Below are 17,979 nucleotides of genomic sequence, written 5' to 3'. Positions count from 1 at the left end.
CCACGTGTCCTAGGGCAGTGACCGTTCCCTTGCTGAAGGCACCTGTAAAAAGCGTTGACAACAGTTCTAAGTTGACAACGGTTGACAAATACAGCCGTGGAGGCATCTCGTGCACAGCACACCCTTCTCAGAGGTCGGCGGTAAAGTCAGAGACCAGTGTGGAAAGAGGCTCGCTGCCCGGGCTTGCCACGGCAAGGGGCACCACTGGCCGACTCACACAAACCTGGAGAGCATTTTCAGAACAGGGCTCGCACGCTGAGCACTTGGTCACTCATCCACTGGGGCTTGTGTCTCCTGGGATAGCCCTTCGAATAGCTTGCTATAACAGCTCCTGGGCTTTGCCTTTAAATCACATTGGATTTGTATTTAGCCTGGGATTTATTGTTGTTGTGGCCTTTATAGATTTTCCCACATCCCTTTTTGTTATTATTTTAACTATCGTTAAAGCCTTATTTAAAAAAAAAATCTTGGAAATAAATGGAAACATTACACACCCAAACTAGGCAGACCTTACAGGCATCCAGAACGGAGGCTGTGATGTGCCAAATTTCTTTTGTAAACAGCTCACAGCACCTTGGGCTGGCCAAGTCAGCCTGACTTATAGGGTACGGAAAAGGGAAAAGGGGAACCTCTTGCATGGCGAGGGGTGGTGGTGGTGCTGTGTGTGCATAACTGTTACAGAACCAACCCTAAGCCCCTTGAACCTGCTACCTTCATCAGTATCAGAGACTGAAGGGCAGATAAAAAAGCTAAGGCTGTTCTCTGTACAAACAGAAAAACACGTCACTCTGACAGCTCTTTCCTTCCGATGTCCTCTGTGTAATTACACAGTGCTTGCCTTTATCTGTGTACTGCTTGTTACGGTGATTGACACACACTTGCCAGTCCTTAAAGCACCATACTATACATACATACATACATACATACATACATACATACACACACATTGAATTAGCTACGTAAGTACATATATATGTGTGTGTGTGATATATATAGACATTGAATTAGCTATGTAGGAGGATCAGCCACATAAATTTAAGAGATCTGTTTGCAGGGCGTGTTATTATAGCAAATAATAATGGATTGTAGTCTTGAAAATTACTGAGAGAGTAGTAGATGCTGAGTGTTCTCACAGCAATAAGTCTACAAGGCGACGAATGTTAATTGGCTAGTTGAACCATTCCACAACGTGTATGTGTTTCAAATCAATGTTATGTGCCCAGTGAGCATAGACAACGTTATTGAATAAAAGCAAAAGGAAAGCCATGGGGAAATTATAGAACTTGTATCCAGGTGGTGGCGGCGCACACCTTTAATCCCAGCACTCGGGAGGCAGAGGCAGGCGATCTCTGTGAGTTCGAGGCCAGCCTGGTCTAGAACTTGTATCCATATCACCAGCGTTACTTAGATAAAACTTCACAGTCATTTTCTCTTCCGTGAGGCATGCTACAATATGTAAATTACAGCTCTGAGACAAGCCTTTCCAAAAGTGTCAAGGTCAGTTCTCAAGGCACTTCCTGTGGGATTTGGAAGTTTCACTTTCAGTTGGTCTTCGAGCAGAAGCCCTGGCTTTTCCACTTTATTGAAACCCAAATGCTCAACACACTGGAAAACCACCCCGGTGGCTTGCACCGGGAACTGTTTGCACGGCGCGCATTGAGTGTCCAGACTGGGCCAGGCAGCGGCCCTGGGAGACGGACAAGCAGCCGTCTCCCGTGTGGAAGCCCGCAGGTGGGGAGGGGAGAGGGCAGTTGCTGTGGTGCAAAGCAGGGGATGTTCTAGTCCCCGGGAGCCTTACTCAAGTCCAGCGTTAGCAGCATTCACTCCAGAGGGGGATATAGTGAAGAGAAACTCTGGATAAGGTTACATCTGAATCCCCCTTTCAAAGGAGGGCGCCAAACACATCATAAGAGAGTCTCTAAGAAGTGGTAAAAATACTGTGTGTGTTTTTTTAAGATGGGGGCAGGAGGTAGAGGGGGATCCCACTCTGTCTGAGGGTCCTATACAGACAGGCCTGTTGTCGTAGCTTCTTGTCTTCTCTGGCCAAGTCCCTAGATTTTGGGGTCTGGATTCTGCCTGTCTGGCTGTGACTGGGTGACTCTTGCACACGATCGCCCCTGAAATCACATACACATAGCATTGCTGCAGTATTTGGTGCTGGACCCTTCGTAAGATGCACTTCATCAGAGTGCCCCTAGATGGCGGTAAAGATGGGGTTACAAGAGAAACTCACCATCGTCTGTTATCTACTTTGCATTTATTTCCATTTTCTCATCCTGAGCACTGTGATTTTTCTCGAGAGCCATGCAGAAGATGCTGCCCTGCACCCGAGAGTCCAGCAGCACTGAACCGTCTCCTGTTGTACGTCACGCCAGCTAAACAGAGTCCGTTCTAACTGAGTTACTCGTAATGCACACTGCTCCCTACTGAGACACAGTGTTTACTGCCGCAATTAAGCTGTCTTTGAGGATGGATGGCTTAATCCATGTTATTACTAACCGTTAATCAATAATTCGAACTGTCGTAAGTTTACCCTAGAAGCAGGCCAGCAGTAATTAAGATTTTCTTTTAATACAGACTATGAAAACTCCTTTGGAGCCTTTCCGGGTCACCAAGTATCTCCTGACTAAGTGTTGGGTGTGGCAGGGTCCTCAGCGTTCCCTCCCCCCCCCCCCATCCTTTCGCTTTACTCTTTCTCCCTGAATGTTCACAGAGGCATTGTCTGTGGATGCGGCTACCGCGGGCCCATGGCAGTGTGCCCTGAGGAGGTTCCAGGCAGGTGCCCAGCGCGGTGCCCGGCGTGCACCCTCCCCTCCAGGATGTGTGTGATGCGCCCCCAACACAGGGCTTGGGTTTCCAGAGCAGTTTGGAGTTAGAACAAATGGAGGTTTCCGAGTTCTTCCTAGGTCACCTTAGGCCCTTCGTTATTTGAGGAAAACTTGTTTCCTGAATAGAAGACAAGCTGTGGTGGAATTGAAACTCCACCCTGCTAGCTGAACACTCTGACACCTCAGCCTGTGGGCCGCTGACTGTTGGGGTCACAGCACCCTGCTGTCCCTCTCTCGATCTGGTGACAGTAGAGTTTGGGGTCCCCAGTGAGTTACTTCGGGCTTTCTTTTGACCACTGCGTCTGACGGAGGGCCCAGCGTGGGTGACCCCTGCTGCGTTTTTGCTTTGCCTTGGTCTTTCAAATGAGTCCTCATCACATTTCCGGCAGAACTTGTGACCCTTAGACTCCTTGGTCCCACCCCCCTTTTACACTCCCACCATGGGCTTGTACCGCCATGCTTGGCTTGGCTGGGGTCTTCCTTTGTTTTCATTTCTTGCCCGCTATCTACTTATCGCCTGGATTCTTTTTGCGTCATCTCTCTTCTTTAGTTGTCTAGGAACTTCTCACAATGCATTTGGAGCATGCTCACTCCTCTCTCGTTTCTCCCCTTCCCTGTCCATTTACCTTTCTGCGCCCCCCCACCACCCCTTATTTCTGAACCCACGAAGAACAATTTGTGCTACACATTTATTCTCGGATGCATGGCCTTCACTGAATGGCGGTCACAGCCCACCATGGATCACACCCTCGAAAAAGAGACTATCCCAGCGGCTATCGACCACCAATAGCTCTTTCTCCAGGGCCAGACGTGGTGCCCACCCTGTCTCCACCCTCTCTTATCTGGCTTGAGCTTGCCCGGGTCTTACGAGGGCTACCTCAGTGGCTGTGAGTTCCTATGTGCGGTTTCCCTGCTATATCCAGAAAAGTTTCCCTCTGGCTCTCACACCCATGCTCACCCGCCGTCTCTGGCTCTCACACTCATCCCACAGCGCCGGCTGAGCCTCGGGAGGAGAGGATGTGACACAGATGGCCTGGCTAGGGCCAAACATCCCACTAACCAGCCGTTTGCGAGTCAGCGGGCTGACGGAGCGCCATGTCCTGCCACATTCTGATGAGTAATGACGTACTTGTTCTGTGTCTGTGAGACTGGGATTAACCCTCCTGCCCCCGTTCAATTTCCTTCCTAGGTCCAAGCGGCCCACCTTCTACACTCCCTCTCAGCACGCAGACCTCTGGTGGCAGCTCCACCCTGTCCAAGAAGAGGCCTCCTCCCCCACCACCCGGACACAAGAGAACCCTGTCTGACCCTCCCAGCCCACTACCTCATGGGCCCCTAAACAAAGGCGCAATTCCTTGGGGTAAGTTTTCCCAAAGTCAGGGTCAAAGCTGCCCAGAGCCGATAGTTGGGGGGGCTCCGCTTGGCACTGGACAGTTTGCATGTTAGGAAAACGGTCCAACCACACACACACACCCTGTCTGAGGACTTAAACATGCGTGAATGCGATTATACCTGCCTCCTAAGGCCAGGAAACATTTTGAGAAATGTTTGGGGCCGCTAGAAACTATAGTAATAAATACAGCGTCCTCTGATGCCATCAGGGAGCTGGTTCTGGAACACGTACTCCCAAGACATCCGAATCTGCAGGTACCCCAGTCCTTATACAGTGTGGTGTAGTGTTTGAATACCCTGAGCACATCTATTTTAAAATCCTCTCTAGACAGCATATCTAATACAGTGTAAATGTGAGGTTTAAAAAAAAAAGACAGGTCCATATTCATTACTTACAGTTTCTTCCCAAATATTATTCACCCACAGATGTGGAGAGCCAAATATAACCCTAATAGGAACTGAGCATACCCTGAATCTCAGTGAGATAGCAGCTGTTTGAGGTTGGACTTAAGAGTCTCACAGAACTCAGAACAACACCATATAATGGGCTACAGTTAGGGATGTGTCTCCATCTAACTGGAGTGCTTGTCTCCCGTGCACAAGGCCTGGGTTCAATCCCAGGACCAGAATAAGAAGAGGAAAAGAAAAGCATCCACTCCTCTGTGATAACCAGGATAGTTTTCTTATATATGGGAAATCCTATCCTAGACATCCTTCTTCACACCTTTAACGACTTCCTTCTGGTGCTTTCTGTAAAGCACTGGGGCCCCTGCAGGAGGGTCTCCGCTCTACACCCTGCCCTTTACCTCCTAGTCTCCCCATGTGCTGTAGCCCGCATCCTCCTGGCGGTCTGTCCCATTGGTCTCGGCATCTGTTTTCTTCCAGGATGCTTCCAGAGCTAAGTTCTTTGCATGTTTCGTCTACCCGATTAGAATGAGAGAAGCATTCTGTCCTGTTCTCACCTATATGACATTCTTCATGGCACAGCCTGGGTTATATTCAGGGATTCCTAGAAAATGAGTAGTCTTACCCAGAGTGAGTGAGTTCAGTCAGCTGATCCAGCAGCCACAAGGACTTGTCTACAACACAACACAAAGCACTACTAACAGAATAGCAACATCTTGCCTGCTATACTGCCTGTGGCACGTGGGTCCCCATCATCCAGTAACCCAGCAAAGTCCTGTCCCACACAAATGAACTCTGCCAAATGAGCACACTGTGTCTTACCTCTTCCCGCCCGAGGAGTCCATTGTGACTTTTTCCCCTGCCTTTTTATAAACTGTTTAGCACGTGATGAGTAATTCAACTTCTTGATCTTAAAGGATTTGTCAAAAGCCTACCCGAATTGTTCTGATTTTTGTTTTGTTTTTGTTTAGTTTGTGTTTTGGTTATGTTTGTTTTGAAGAAAAAGCCAGAATATGCACTTTAAGACTGTCACAGTCTTGTCCCAAATACCGTATGGGGTGTGTGTGTGTGTGTGTGTGTGTGTGTCTGTGTCTGTGTCTGTGTGTGTGTGTTGCACCCACTCATCTGACTCAGCAGACCTACCCAGGATACCTCCTGTTTCTGTTGCTTGAGTCCCTGTGCTGTGGTGGAGCTCACGGTGCTGTGAGGAGCCCAGAGAGAGGAATATACAGAGTGCAGTCACCTTCGTATCAAGGTGCATGTGGCGGCCAAACCATGGAAATGCCGGGAATTGGGTGTGAAACTACATGAAGAAGTCAGCTCAGAGGACACACTGGAGATGGGTCGGCCTGAATCAGAAATGCTCAAGGGAAGATGGTTTAAGGCATGTAGGCACATATGATCCTTAACACTCAAAGCAGTTCACTGACTCTGTTTCCCCACCTGAGTGTTATCTAGCATCTAGCTTTTCTTTCTGTCTTCAGTGCTGGTGGAGTTCAGGCCTTTTCCCAAAGAAACTCAGTTGTTACCATGTCATAAAAGTTACTGTCAGCCAAGTGTGGTGGCGTACGTCCCAGGGCTTGGAGGGCTAGGGGCGGGTGGATCTCTGAGTTAGGGAGTTTCAGTACAGCCAGGGCTTACACAGAGAAACCCTGTCTTAAGAAACCAAAAGAAGAAAAACGAAAGTTACTGCCTGCCAACAAACGGGGAACATTGGTACCTTCATAGGCAGGGTCTCAGCCAGCCCTAAGGGACAGAAATCACAGTGTACCCTCAGCAAAAATGGCTCTGCTCCCTGTGACAGGACTGTGGTGGGTGCTCAGACAGCCCGGAGTGTTGATTCAGGGTCTGTGGGTGACGGGTGTCCACGTGCAGGAGACAGATTCTTGTGCAGACACAGGTTAGTAGCATTGTCAACACTGCGAGTGCACAGCTAGACCATGATCTCAGGGAGACCTGCCCTGCTGGTGTGTGTACTCCACTGAGTGTTCACTGCTTGGTGACCCTGTCCCCTGCCTCCTGCTGATGCTGTGTTCCACAAGGCAAAGGCCAGGGCCAGGCTGGTCAGCAGCCAATGCAGGCTAGCCTCTACCCGGCATCTCCCTGGTGCTGCAGCTGCCCGAGCCTTCCCCTGGACCTCCCTTCTCCCCTGAGCCCATGCTGAGGAAATCTGAGTAGCAGCCGCCCACCATCTACCCTGGAGCACGACTGTATGTCTTCCTAGGTGCAGCAGAGCCCTGTCCACATGTCCCCCGCTTCTACCCTGCAGCGGGCCTCGGCCATGATATACTCTTAATGTCTGAAATGGTTTCCCTTGTACTTAGCTACATTCGAAGACCACACTTTGTTTGCCTCTGGTTGGGGAGTTGTCCCAATGCTTGTACCTCCTGTAGAGTCCCTAAGGTAAGCCGTGGTGCCATATTCTTTTTTTTTTTTTTAAACAAAGTCAGTCTCTGTACTTTAGGCTGACTTTGAACCCGTGGCAGTCCTGCCTCAGCCTCATCTCAGTATAGGTTTGAGCCACCACATGTAGCTGTTGCTTTAATACTCTTTGACTCTTTTACTCTTTGGGGGTCCCGCCACCCAGCTCCCAAATAAACACACAGAGACTTATTCTTTCTTATAAATGCCTGGCCTTACCTTACCTCATTTCTAGCCAGCTTTTCTTAACCTAAATTATCCTCTCTACTTTTTTTTTTTTTTTTGCCTCTGGGCTTTTACCTTCTTCTTTTCTATATACCTTTCTGTATTTCTTACTGCATGGCTTGCTGTGTAGCTGGGTGGCTGCCCCTGATGTCCTCCTTCTTTTCTTGCTCCTCGATCCTCTTCCCAGATTTCTACTCCTGTTTCTTCTCTCTGCCTGCCAGCCTGCCTATCCTTTCTCCCTGCCTAGCTATTGGCCATTCAGCTCTTTATTAGACCAATCATGTGTTTTAGGCAGGCAAAGCAACACAGCTTTACAGAGCTAAACAAATGCAACATAAAAGAATGCAGTACATCTTTGCATCATTAAATACTCCTCAGCATAAATGAATGCAACACGTCTTAATAGTCCACATTCCACGGCAGCCCCATGTGGCCTTTAACACGCATCTGTTCGTTGTTTATCACCTCAGTTTCTCTGACAATAAAATAAGGACTAGTGCTGTTCCTGCATTATGTGTGGAATTCTCACGAAGGTTATGTGACATAGAAAGTACTCAGCAAATGTTGCCTACTGTGTGCAGCTCAGCCTGGTGTTTTGCTGGATGGTCAGTCCCTAGATGCCCACGTGTGTGACATGATGCTATGTGTCCTTGGCTAATGTAACCTGTGCCACAAACTTGGACTCTTAGACAACCAAAACCTATTCTCTTGGTTCTAGAACAGTGATTTCCAACCTATGGTTCATAACCCCTTGGGACCAAATGACCTTTTCACAGGGGTTGCATATCAGATATTTGCATTGCGATTCATAACAGTAGCAAAATTACAGTTATGAAGTAACAACAAAAATAATTTTATGATTGGGGGTCACCATAACATAAGGACCTATATATTAAAGGGTCTCAGCATTAGGAAGGTTGAGAACCACTGTTCTAGAGGCTGTAAGACTAACATCCATAAGAAAGAAGCCATGTTCTCTCCTAGGGGGTCTAGAGAAAGAATCTGCTCCAGCCTCTCTCCATTTCTGATGACTGCCAATGTTCCTTCACTTCTCTAGGATCCTCGTGTGTGTGTGTGTGTGTGTGTGTGTGTGTGTGTGTGTGTGTGTGTGTGTGTGTGTGTGTGTGTGTGTGTGTATGTGTGTGTGTGTGTGTGTGTGTCCTGAAACTTACCAAGTAGACTAAGCTGGTTGATAACAAACCCTTTCCCTGTCTCCTGCTCTTCTCCTCTCTCCCTCTCCCCCAGCACTCTGGTTACTAGCACAGCATCACCCCCAGTTTTTATATGGGCTCTAGGGATCAAACTCATCCTTATTCTTGCCTGGCGAGCACTTGGCAGGTTGAGCCATTGTCCCAGCTGGATTTGGTACCTGTGGGTGGCCATTCGGTGATTGCTCCGAGCCTGCTCCTTGGTATCAACGATTCGTATCTGTTCCGCACCCAGAATGCATTCACAGTAAGGCCCTCCCCCACCCCCACCAGGTCCGCCTCTGTCCTGGCTCTTGTCCCTTTTAGTCATTAGAGAGTATGCTGCTCAGCCAGCCACGGAGCCTGCAGCCTCACAGGCCTGTGACTTGACTGTGGTGTGGCTGCCTTTTCCCTTTCCTTTGATTTGGTTTGTCTATTGTTATTGCTACAGTCTTCAGGGACAAGGTTCTTGGGTTTTGACTGATTCTTTCTAGGGTTTGTTTTGAAATAGTGTCTCCCCATATAACACAGGCTAGCCTGAACCAGGAATGTTGTAGTCGCTTCCTCCCGATGCTGGGATTACAGGCATGTGCCACCACACCTGGATGCCTGTCACCCTCTGAAGCATTCACTGCTCAGTGTTCCTTCCTGTCGTGTCCCTGGATTCGGAACCTCTGGCAGTCGGCTCATTTGTAGATGGCTGTGGCTGAAGGCCCCGCCTTCACTGATGTTTGTGCCAACTTCTGTGTAGATTGTGAGACTTCCCAGTCCTCCACACTGGCCTTCGAGGAGGAAGAAGGCGGTTTGAGGGGAGACAGAGCTTGAGTTTGGCACTGGAAGATGAGTGGAATAGAGTGAGCCCCTCGGAACCCTGCGCGCCAGGCTCGCCAGCTTCCTGGCAGGTGTTCTGTCCAAGTTGCTGTTCGCATTCAGTAGCGTAGGTCAGTCTTGCCCACGGTCTCCGGGACGGAACATGCTGTGTCCCGGGCTCTAAGGATTCCAGACTAGAAAGGTTAAGAACTTGCCCTGACTCTCACAGCTGGTCCTAGGGAGTCAGTGTGACTGAGAGCCTGACCCTGTCCACACACTGCCTTGTGTTCCAAGGGATGGAAAAGGGCAGAGAGTGACCCCCAGGCTGTCCCTCCTCGCCGTGTTTGTCTCTTGGCTTGAGACTCGGGGGGAAAGCTCTCCTCTTGGCAGAGGGAACACAATCTAACACCTTCCCCTCCCCTGTAGCAACACATTCTGCTGTGTGGGTCCAGCCTTGTCCAGGCAAGAAGAACCCTCCCAGGCCTTTTTCCTGCCAGAGCGACAGTGTCCACAGTGCCCAGAATAGCCTGGGCACCACATGCTCAAGTCCCGCACGCTCGGGGTTGAATTCAGCCATCTGTCTCTTGAGGCTTCCCAGGCAGTCTTGAGATGGCAAAGCCGAGGGCTCGTGGGCAAACGAGGGAACCCCATGGCCTTGGGAGCTGCATTCCATCTAACCTGCTTTAAAACAAATCAATGTGCATTTTAACACCTGTAAGTAATAAGGAAATAAGGACAGAGCCTGCTTTAGTGACCTCCAGAAATCACCTCTAGCCACTGACACCTAAAACCCCTGTGCTTTTTTTTTTTCATCCTGCCATATAAAGGCCTCAAAAAAAAAAAGTGTAAGGCTCAGAGTTGTTTCTGTCCTGGAAATCTTTTTAAATATAAAACACATTTTTTTTCAGTAATTTTTGGACCAAGCCTTCACATTCATCCTGTAAGACAGGATGACGTCACCCCCAGTTCACAGGCAAGGAAATTGAGGCAGAGAAGTTAAATCACTTGCGTAAGATCACAGATGGGTAACTTCAGAAGTGGCACTTGAGCTCTGTTCTGAACTCACGAGCCACCCCCTGGTTCACTGTTCCGAAAGATTCCTGCAGCCCACGTGCTGCTCAGGCCTACCTCATGCTCTGCGGTTCCACAGAATCTCAGCCCGTGGCTCCTAAGGCGGGTGGTGAGTAAGCCAGAGAGCTGACCATGGTTTCTCCCAGCAGCGTCTGACCCAGCCTTCTCACTGCCTCTGCCTGGCATACCCAGAACTTGTGCAAGCTGCAAATTCAAGTTGTGTAGCGGGAGAGGGAAGGAGTAAGCTGCCTCCCTGTTTTTGTGCCTCCCCTCTCTTTAGCACTGCTTTTGGGATTTTTTTCCTAAGCCTCATTTCTCCTACCTGCATACTGGCCAGCCTTTGCCTAGCTGAGAAGCACGTGATTCTCATCAGTCCACCATCGAGGGCTTCCCGTCCAGGTGACAGAGAAGTTGAGTTAGTTGACCTGCTGGTCTCTGTCTGCAGCAAGGGTCATTGGTCATTCTGTGGAGGACCCCGTGTGGGAGGTAGGAGGAAGGAGGAGTTTTAATGAGTCCACCAGACCCAAAATAAATGATAAATAGGTATTTATTAGGGAAGCACTTACATAGATAAGAGTAAATAACCACCGCGGTCTTCCTGCTCCACAAGATGCAGTCTCTGCCTTTCCAGTATTCTCCATGACCCTAGAGAGCTCAAACCAGCCCCTCCTCTACCTTATAATGGGTCAAGTCTGCACCTGAAACCACGCCCAAAGGGTGTGTCCACCACCACAAGTTCGCTGACAAGTCAAGATGCCACTCCAGTAGGGTTACAAAGGCGTGGGAGGAGTAACTGGCCTTGGGTACCAGCTCACTGACTCTGTCGGCACAGTCCCATCACGCTTCATCAGAAGGGTGTGGAGAATAATTACCATTTGTGTCATGCTGCCTGCAGACCAGGCCTCTGCTCACAGCCCAAAGCTTATCTTCCGGTGCTGTCTGCCGTGGTGGGCACGGTTGTTACTCCCACTGTGTGGGCAAGGAGAACCAGGCTGAGAGCAGAGTAAGAAGCATCCTCCAGGCTCAGTCCAGACCCGTGGTCCACCTGAAATCTAACACTGGACTCGTGTGGCTCCCAAATCTGTACCCTTAATTTCTTCCCAGAGGGGGACAGGGGATCAAACCAGCCAGGGAGATAGATGTTCTTTAGATGTGCAAGAATTGACCCATGTGTGGGAGGAGACACGCCCAGAGGGGGACAGGGGATCAAACTAGTCAGGGAGATAGATGTTCTTTAGATGTGCAAGAATTGACCCATGTGTGGGAGGAGACACGCCCTGCAGGTGAAACAGGAGAAGCAAAGTCTCAGAGGCCTACAAACATTCTCTTTAGAGAACAGCAAGTCGCTTTGGCCAAAAAGGAACATTAAACGAGAACTCTGGGCTTCCAGGCCTATAGGTGTGGGCCACCGCCAGCCTCCCCTGATGCTCACTGTGCAGTAGCGGAGGACACCACAGGAGAGCCAGGGGCCTTCTCTTGCTGATTTCGAATTCCCTTCTGCATAACTACATTAAATAGTTATTTGGTGATTATCAAGTTCCCCTCTGCATAACTTCATTAAGTAGTCATTTGTCGAGAAAAGCTTTTGCATAGAAAGGGAATTAATGAGAACAACCTTGTTGCAGCTCGCAGAAAGTGTGGAAATACGAGGCTTAGTGTCCAGGACTGTGGGTTCAGCGTGAAAGAGGGTGCTGAAGAAATGATTGCCTTGAAGGAGATGGCCACTGAGTTCCCTGAGAGGTGCCAGGAGTGTCCCCAGTAAGCCGTGTGCTCCTGGGAACACGGGGAAGGTTAAAGAGTGTCTCGTCACCATTAGGCAGCAGTCCGTTTGAAAGTTGGTGGTGCTATCAAAGGTGGTATAGCTGGCTTCTTCTTGTCTCTCTGTCCTGGCATCACAGAACATTCTCCCCAAAGTGTGCAGTTTCAGCTCCGCCAGCCTGTCCTGATGGGATAGTTTCAGTCTGCACCAGGAGGAGAGTGGAGGGTTCAGCGCACAGACTCTAGAGAGGGCCCTGCTGTGCGTCTCAGTGCTGACCCTTGGCCTTGTGTTTCCCCTGGGGCCTTTGCTTTTCTTCCTATGTAGATTGGAAGAGGTGACTATGTCATGTCTCATGAACGTGATCACCCACAGAATCGTGACAAATACCAAGCTTGTATTAAGTACCCAGTTAATGGTAGATGCTGTTATTTGTGCTGCTATCCGGGTACCCTAAGGGTTGTGTGGCGCACCCAGCTCTGCGGACAGTGTTCTAGGCTTCATCGTACCTGAGGAGCCCGCAGCAGTTCACAGACTTAGCTTCTATTTCCTTATCTCTAGAGATCGTGAAAACGCTAGTCTCTCATGCTGTGCAGCTGTCGGGAAAGAGCACGTTTGTCAGGTGCTGGGCTGTGTCATGAGTCTCATCACAGAGTGGGAAATAGTTAAGTTGCTTCTCATCCCCTCATTCCTGTAGGGACGCAGAGGCCCGGCTCTGCCCCGCACATTTGTCCCTGTAGAGAGAAGCCTTCCCGCCAGCCTGGTTCCAAGCCGCGTCAGTCCCAAATGGACACAGGATGCTATATTAATTATGAAGCTGTTGGCCATTTGCTTGTTTCTTACTGGCTATCTCTGACTTAAGTATTTAATTCATAATTGTTAATCTAAGTATTTCTCTTACCAGAGAAAAGGGTCCAGACCTCTTATTCCTATGGCAGCTACATCATGACTGACTCTGCTTCTGTTTCCCAGAATCCTCCTTGACTCCTAGTCCCACCTATCTTGCTTCCCTATTGGCCAACAGTGCTTTATTGACATATACACAGAACTTCCCCATCATCTCCTCTTTTCTGTCTAAATAAAAAGAAAGGTTTTAACTTTAACATAGTCAAATTATATCTAATAGAACAGTTATCAATTAAGAACATAGTTACAATATTTTGTCCATTAATATTTAGTAAGATTTAAAGAAAGTATTTTATTATCTATCCTATCTGTGTGAGTCTAAAGTCTTATATGCAGCTTATCTTTTATCAAAACTAAGAAAACTATAATTATAACTGTCTTCAACTCCATCAAAGACCCCAGAAGGATAATATATAAACCCTAGAACTGACAGAGACATCTTGCTGCCTGGACAGTCACCTGAAGTTTCTCTGTAATGTTGGGGCATCCATCTTCAGCCCATAGGCCACAATGTGTCCAGAAGATTTCTCAGCAAAGCAGGAAATTTCAAACTGTCCATCTGCATCAGCAGTCTGTCAGTCATGTTTCTGTGTCCTGCAGAAAGTCTCGTAAACTCTTCCATGAAGCAGGAACCCTGAAGGACTGATTGAGTTCAGCAGTCACTTTCCTGTGGGTCCTGCATATCCAGTTTATACAACAACAGTCAAGCAGTACAGGCAAGAGCAGTTTCTTGCCCAAATGGCTAATCTTGCCATGTTGAAAGTAAACTCCATAATGAGTTTCTTCAATGCCCATTTTCCTCTCAGACGTAATTGATGTGCCAGGAGCAGACATTTCTCATTGTCAAGAAAAACCCTAAACCATTTTAAATGCCATTTTCTGAAGGTCTATGGAAGGTTTGAAGACTGTCTATCTATCTTAAATATATCTGTTATATCTAGAAAACCTAACTATAAGTTCTGACCATTATAAGTATCTATAGCCTGTGTTTAATTATGCATTACGTTTTAACAGATCAGTACACAATACTTAACCAAGAGGAGAAATATACACATCACAAAATTGACCTTGAAAATGTCCCCTCGTTCCTGTAGGGACGCAGAGGCCCGGCTCTGCCCCACACTTCACCCACCATACAGCAGTCGCAGAAGGCCCCACGTGTGCTCTGCCCGTCTTCTGCCTCCGCACAAGGCACGCATGCGTCCTCCCGAGCTTCTTGTTTGGGCACCGCCCCACCAGAAATTCTCCTTCTGCAAGGTGCCACATCCTCTCTCGCCAGCTGGGATTGTGGAGCCCGTTCCTTCCTTTTCCTAGCACCCAGCCTGGCCCTGTCTCCTCCCACAGATACTGACTCGTCCTTTATGTTAGTCCCCCGAGCAAGTCCTAAACTCTGGGAAAGTGGCCACACAGTCTGAGCTTTCGTCCTTCCTGCCATGCCTGCAAGCCTTGCACACAGTAGGTGCTGAGCAGTGGTAATACTGAGTGGCTATTGACTGTGCAGGCGGACACGGTATAATGGCGAGTTGTCGGAGACCCACCCACACGCGGGCCCCCACTTGTGGGTTGACTGTGTCGTCCCTGTCTGGTAACCAGCCTCGAGATGAACCTGACATTTTATTAACTTTTCAGAGCCTCGGCCCCTGGACAGCAACAAGTTCCCATGATCTTAGAAACCTCCCGGGAGGCAGGCTGCTCACCCTGACGTAGTCCATGGCCAGCAGGAGAAACTTGAGTCCAGAACACTGCTTGGTTTTGTTGTAGCACAGGAAACGCATGCCCTTCTGGTACTTTCTGGAACCCGAGGGATGCCAGGCCGTTTGCCGGTCTCTCTCGCGTCCATGTCTAAAGAACTTTTTGTCTTTCCTGTAGGTAATGATGTGGGCCCGTCATCGTCAAGTAAGACGGCAAACAAGTTTGAGGGGCTGTCTCAGCAAGCAAGGTGAGCCTCCGCCCTGCCTTCCTATCCTGTTGTGCTCCTGGTCGCCATGGGCGGACGTACATACTTGGGCTTTGCCTGCCTTCCCAGCACGACTCAGTGGAGTCACGTGACAAGAGAAATTGGGCACCCTTGCTCAGTTCTCCTGGACACCTCCCAGCTGAGACCCAGTGGGGTGCTCTTGCCTGGAACAGGCATTGCTATGCAAACCAGAGTGGCTTCAAACTCACAGAGATCCACCTGCCTCTGCCTTCCTGATGCCGAGAGTGAATGCATGCACCACTGTGCCTGGTCTATTCCTGACCTATTAACTGAGAGATTTTTTTAGAGTGGTGTGTGTGAACGCATGTTTGAGGGGAGAAGGACCTTTTGTCTGCTTATTTTGTGTTTGTTTGCTGGTTTTTAAGCTAAAAGCAGTGTCCCTCTCTCCTCTCCCTGCACTGAGGTAGGTACTTTGTGAACTTTCCTGAGGACAGAAAGCTGACCTCTCTTTCCTCTAGAGGTGCAGTCAGGAAGCGGGGAGCCACACCGGGGGAAGAGAGAGTCAGCTGTCGGTGGGGAAGGCTAGCTCTGCTCTGAGTTGATAGTTTTTTTAAATAAACAAATTTTTGACTTCTTTATTTATTATGTATTCACACACCAGAAGAGGGCATCAGATCTCATGATAGATGATTGTGAGCTGCCATGTGGTTGCTGGGAATTGAACTCAGGACCTCTGGAAGAACAGGCAGTGCTCTTAACCCCTGAGTCATCTCTCCAGCCCCCTGAGTTGACATTAACCATAAAAATAAACACATAAAATCTCATTTCTCTCAGAACTGTCATTTTTAGTCTCTATAACCTGGTGAAATCCGCCCAATTACCGTGACCCTATCTCGGAGCCGTTAAATGGTGTGACAGTCAGGTGGCTTTCTCTCACCTTCACCTGGCTTCGTTCTTACTCTTCATCCCTTTGCTGGAGTCGGTCATCTGCAGAGTGACAGGGCAGAGTGACACAGACAGTGCTTACCAAGTGTTCACAGACAGCATCCAGTCGCTCTGAACTGGAACCATTTGACCATTCATCGAGTTCTCCCCACGCTCACCGTCCAGCACACCAGAAGCACTGGCCCCCCAGGAGCTTCCTGAAAGGGCTCCCCAAACCTCTAGACTTCAGCTTTACCTGTGTGCAGGGGTGACTGACCAGTCACGGGCAGCTGTGCCTGCTGAGACCATCAAGAATGGAAACTGAGTCCTCTCCTATTCACTGTCTCACGTCCTAGTGGCTTCCTCTGAACATGGCTATTCCTCACTCCCCAGGGCGGGAGGTTGGATTGCCCCAGAGCTGAGGGAGCAGGGCATCTAAGAGCCTGACAGAAAGGGGGTCACATGCAAGTCCCCTTTCTTCAACTCCAGAACAAAGAAAAGTCAGAGGACAGGGGAAAGAGGCCAGCGGTCCTAAAGGGCTCCCCACAGGTACAGCCCAGGTGCTTGGCTGCCCTCGCTCCTTGAATGCGAGGTGTCCCTCGGGTCCTCTGAGGAGCAGTTGGGCCTCTCGTGAAAGGGAAGTAGTGGCTTCCAGCTAGCAGATGTCACATTTGACTATTCAAACGACGCGGGGCAGACTTGTTCCAGGGACTTGGGTGTTTCTTTCCCTACTCATCTGCATGTCCTCCAAAGAGGCCGTGACCGGGAGGCCTGGGGACCCACCAGTGATGATACTCAGACTTCAGTCTGCCTCTCAGGGAAGGAGGGTGAGGTGAGGGCTGCCTGTGGGATGGCATGAGACGAAATACTTGTGTGTATGACATCAAGGTCACAGCGTGCAAAGTATGAGCACATGAGCACCTCCAACAGAGCTTTGAAATGAGGGGCTTGGCTTTGCCTCACCTTTGCAAATCCTTGCCCATCTGAGACATCCAAGACAGAGAAAGTGCACTATCATCTGTTATTAAGTGGTCTTTATGGAGAGACAGAGACAGAGACAGAGAGAGGAGAGAGAGACACAAGCCACCTCTCTCACCCCAGTAAAGAACTTTGAGTCTGGGCGTGGTGGTGCACACCTTTAATCCCAGCACCGAGGAGGCAGAGGCAGGTGGACTATGAGTTTGAGGGCAGCCTGATCTGCATAGTGAATTCCAGGACAGCCAGGACAGCATAGTGAGACCCTATCTCCAAAAAACAAAGGAAGAAAGGTTCCTTAAGGTAATTCTGAAATGCCTTCAATATGTCTGAATCACACATCATTGTGAAAGGGTTTGACTTCTAGATGCTAAACAGCTGTTATCTGTTTACAGCACCAGTTCTGCTAAGACGGCCCTTGGCCCAAGAGTGCTTCCTAAACTACCTCAGAAAGGTAAGATGCCCACGTCACACTCACATGTTATAGAGGTGTCACTGCCTGTCCTGGGGACAGACAGCCATCCATCCCTTTGGTTCTCCAACCTATCCCAGGTGTCTGGAACAAGTATTTGTTAAATGGAGAAAGTGACATTTGATTCTGCCTATGCAGCAAATACTGTAGTTCCTTTAAGGGGATGCCCCTTTTCCGAAGACGCGTAGCTAACCCTCAGGTCCACTCTCACAGTCAGAAACCTGCCCTGGGGTTAGTGACTGGCTAACTCTGCCGGCCTGGAGCCCTCCTCTGGAGTGGCGAGGTTGTGCAAGGACAGGATGAAGTCATGCACGCTTCAGATGCCATCACAAGGCAGCAGTAAAGGAGGCCTTCCCTGGGGTGGCATCTGTCATGCAGAGCAGGGACACCTGTGCCAGGGAAGCACAGGAAACCAGTGTCCTCTAGGCTGCTGCTTTGCCAAGCAGACACTCAGCTCTTTGAGTAACCTTCTGAGATCCTGACCATGCTTTTCGCTGGTGAAACGGAGCGTTCAGCCTCTTACCACCACCCAGATGAGTGCACAGGAAAAAAAGCTCCTCGTGAAAGCCCCCAGCCAGCAGGCCCGGGTTGGAGCTGGGTAGATGCTCAGAAGAGCTCTGACCGTACATCAAGGGTCACAGTAGAACCCCGCCCGGCCCGGTGCTCCAAGTGGGAGCGAACTAGAAGTT

The 17,979-nt window shown here is 49.4% G+C and overlaps 1 protein-coding gene across 11 annotated transcripts in view; it reads left to right on the top strand.

The window, feature by feature from the left end:
* The window catches only part of Asap1 (ArfGAP with SH3 domain, ankyrin repeat and PH domain 1), a 269,949-nt gene that overhangs the window by 241,712 nt on the left and 10,258 nt on the right, over positions 1-17,979 (top strand). For 7 of the 11 annotated variants that reach the window (XM_040730398.1, XM_040730399.1, XM_040730397.1 and 4 more), the window contains 3 exons: positions 4,018-4,188; positions 14,871-14,940; positions 17,214-17,272. In XM_040730398.1, coding sequence (XP_040586332.1) covers positions 4,018-4,188; positions 14,871-14,940; positions 17,214-17,272 — 300 coding nt within the window. The remainder of the gene's footprint in view (positions 1-4,017; positions 4,189-14,870; positions 14,941-17,213; positions 17,273-17,979) is intronic. The other 4 variants (XM_040730404.1, XM_040730403.1, XM_040730401.1 and 1 more) reach the window with 1 other exon arrangement.

This window comes from Mesocricetus auratus, unplaced genomic scaffold, assembly GCF_017639785.1.
Source record: "Mesocricetus auratus isolate SY011 unplaced genomic scaffold, BCM_Maur_2.0 Super-Scaffold_100023, whole genome shotgun sequence".
In the NCBI taxonomy this organism is placed as follows: Eukaryota; Metazoa; Chordata; class Mammalia; order Rodentia; family Cricetidae; genus Mesocricetus; species Mesocricetus auratus.
This window is presented reverse-complemented; position numbering and strand designations above follow the sequence as displayed.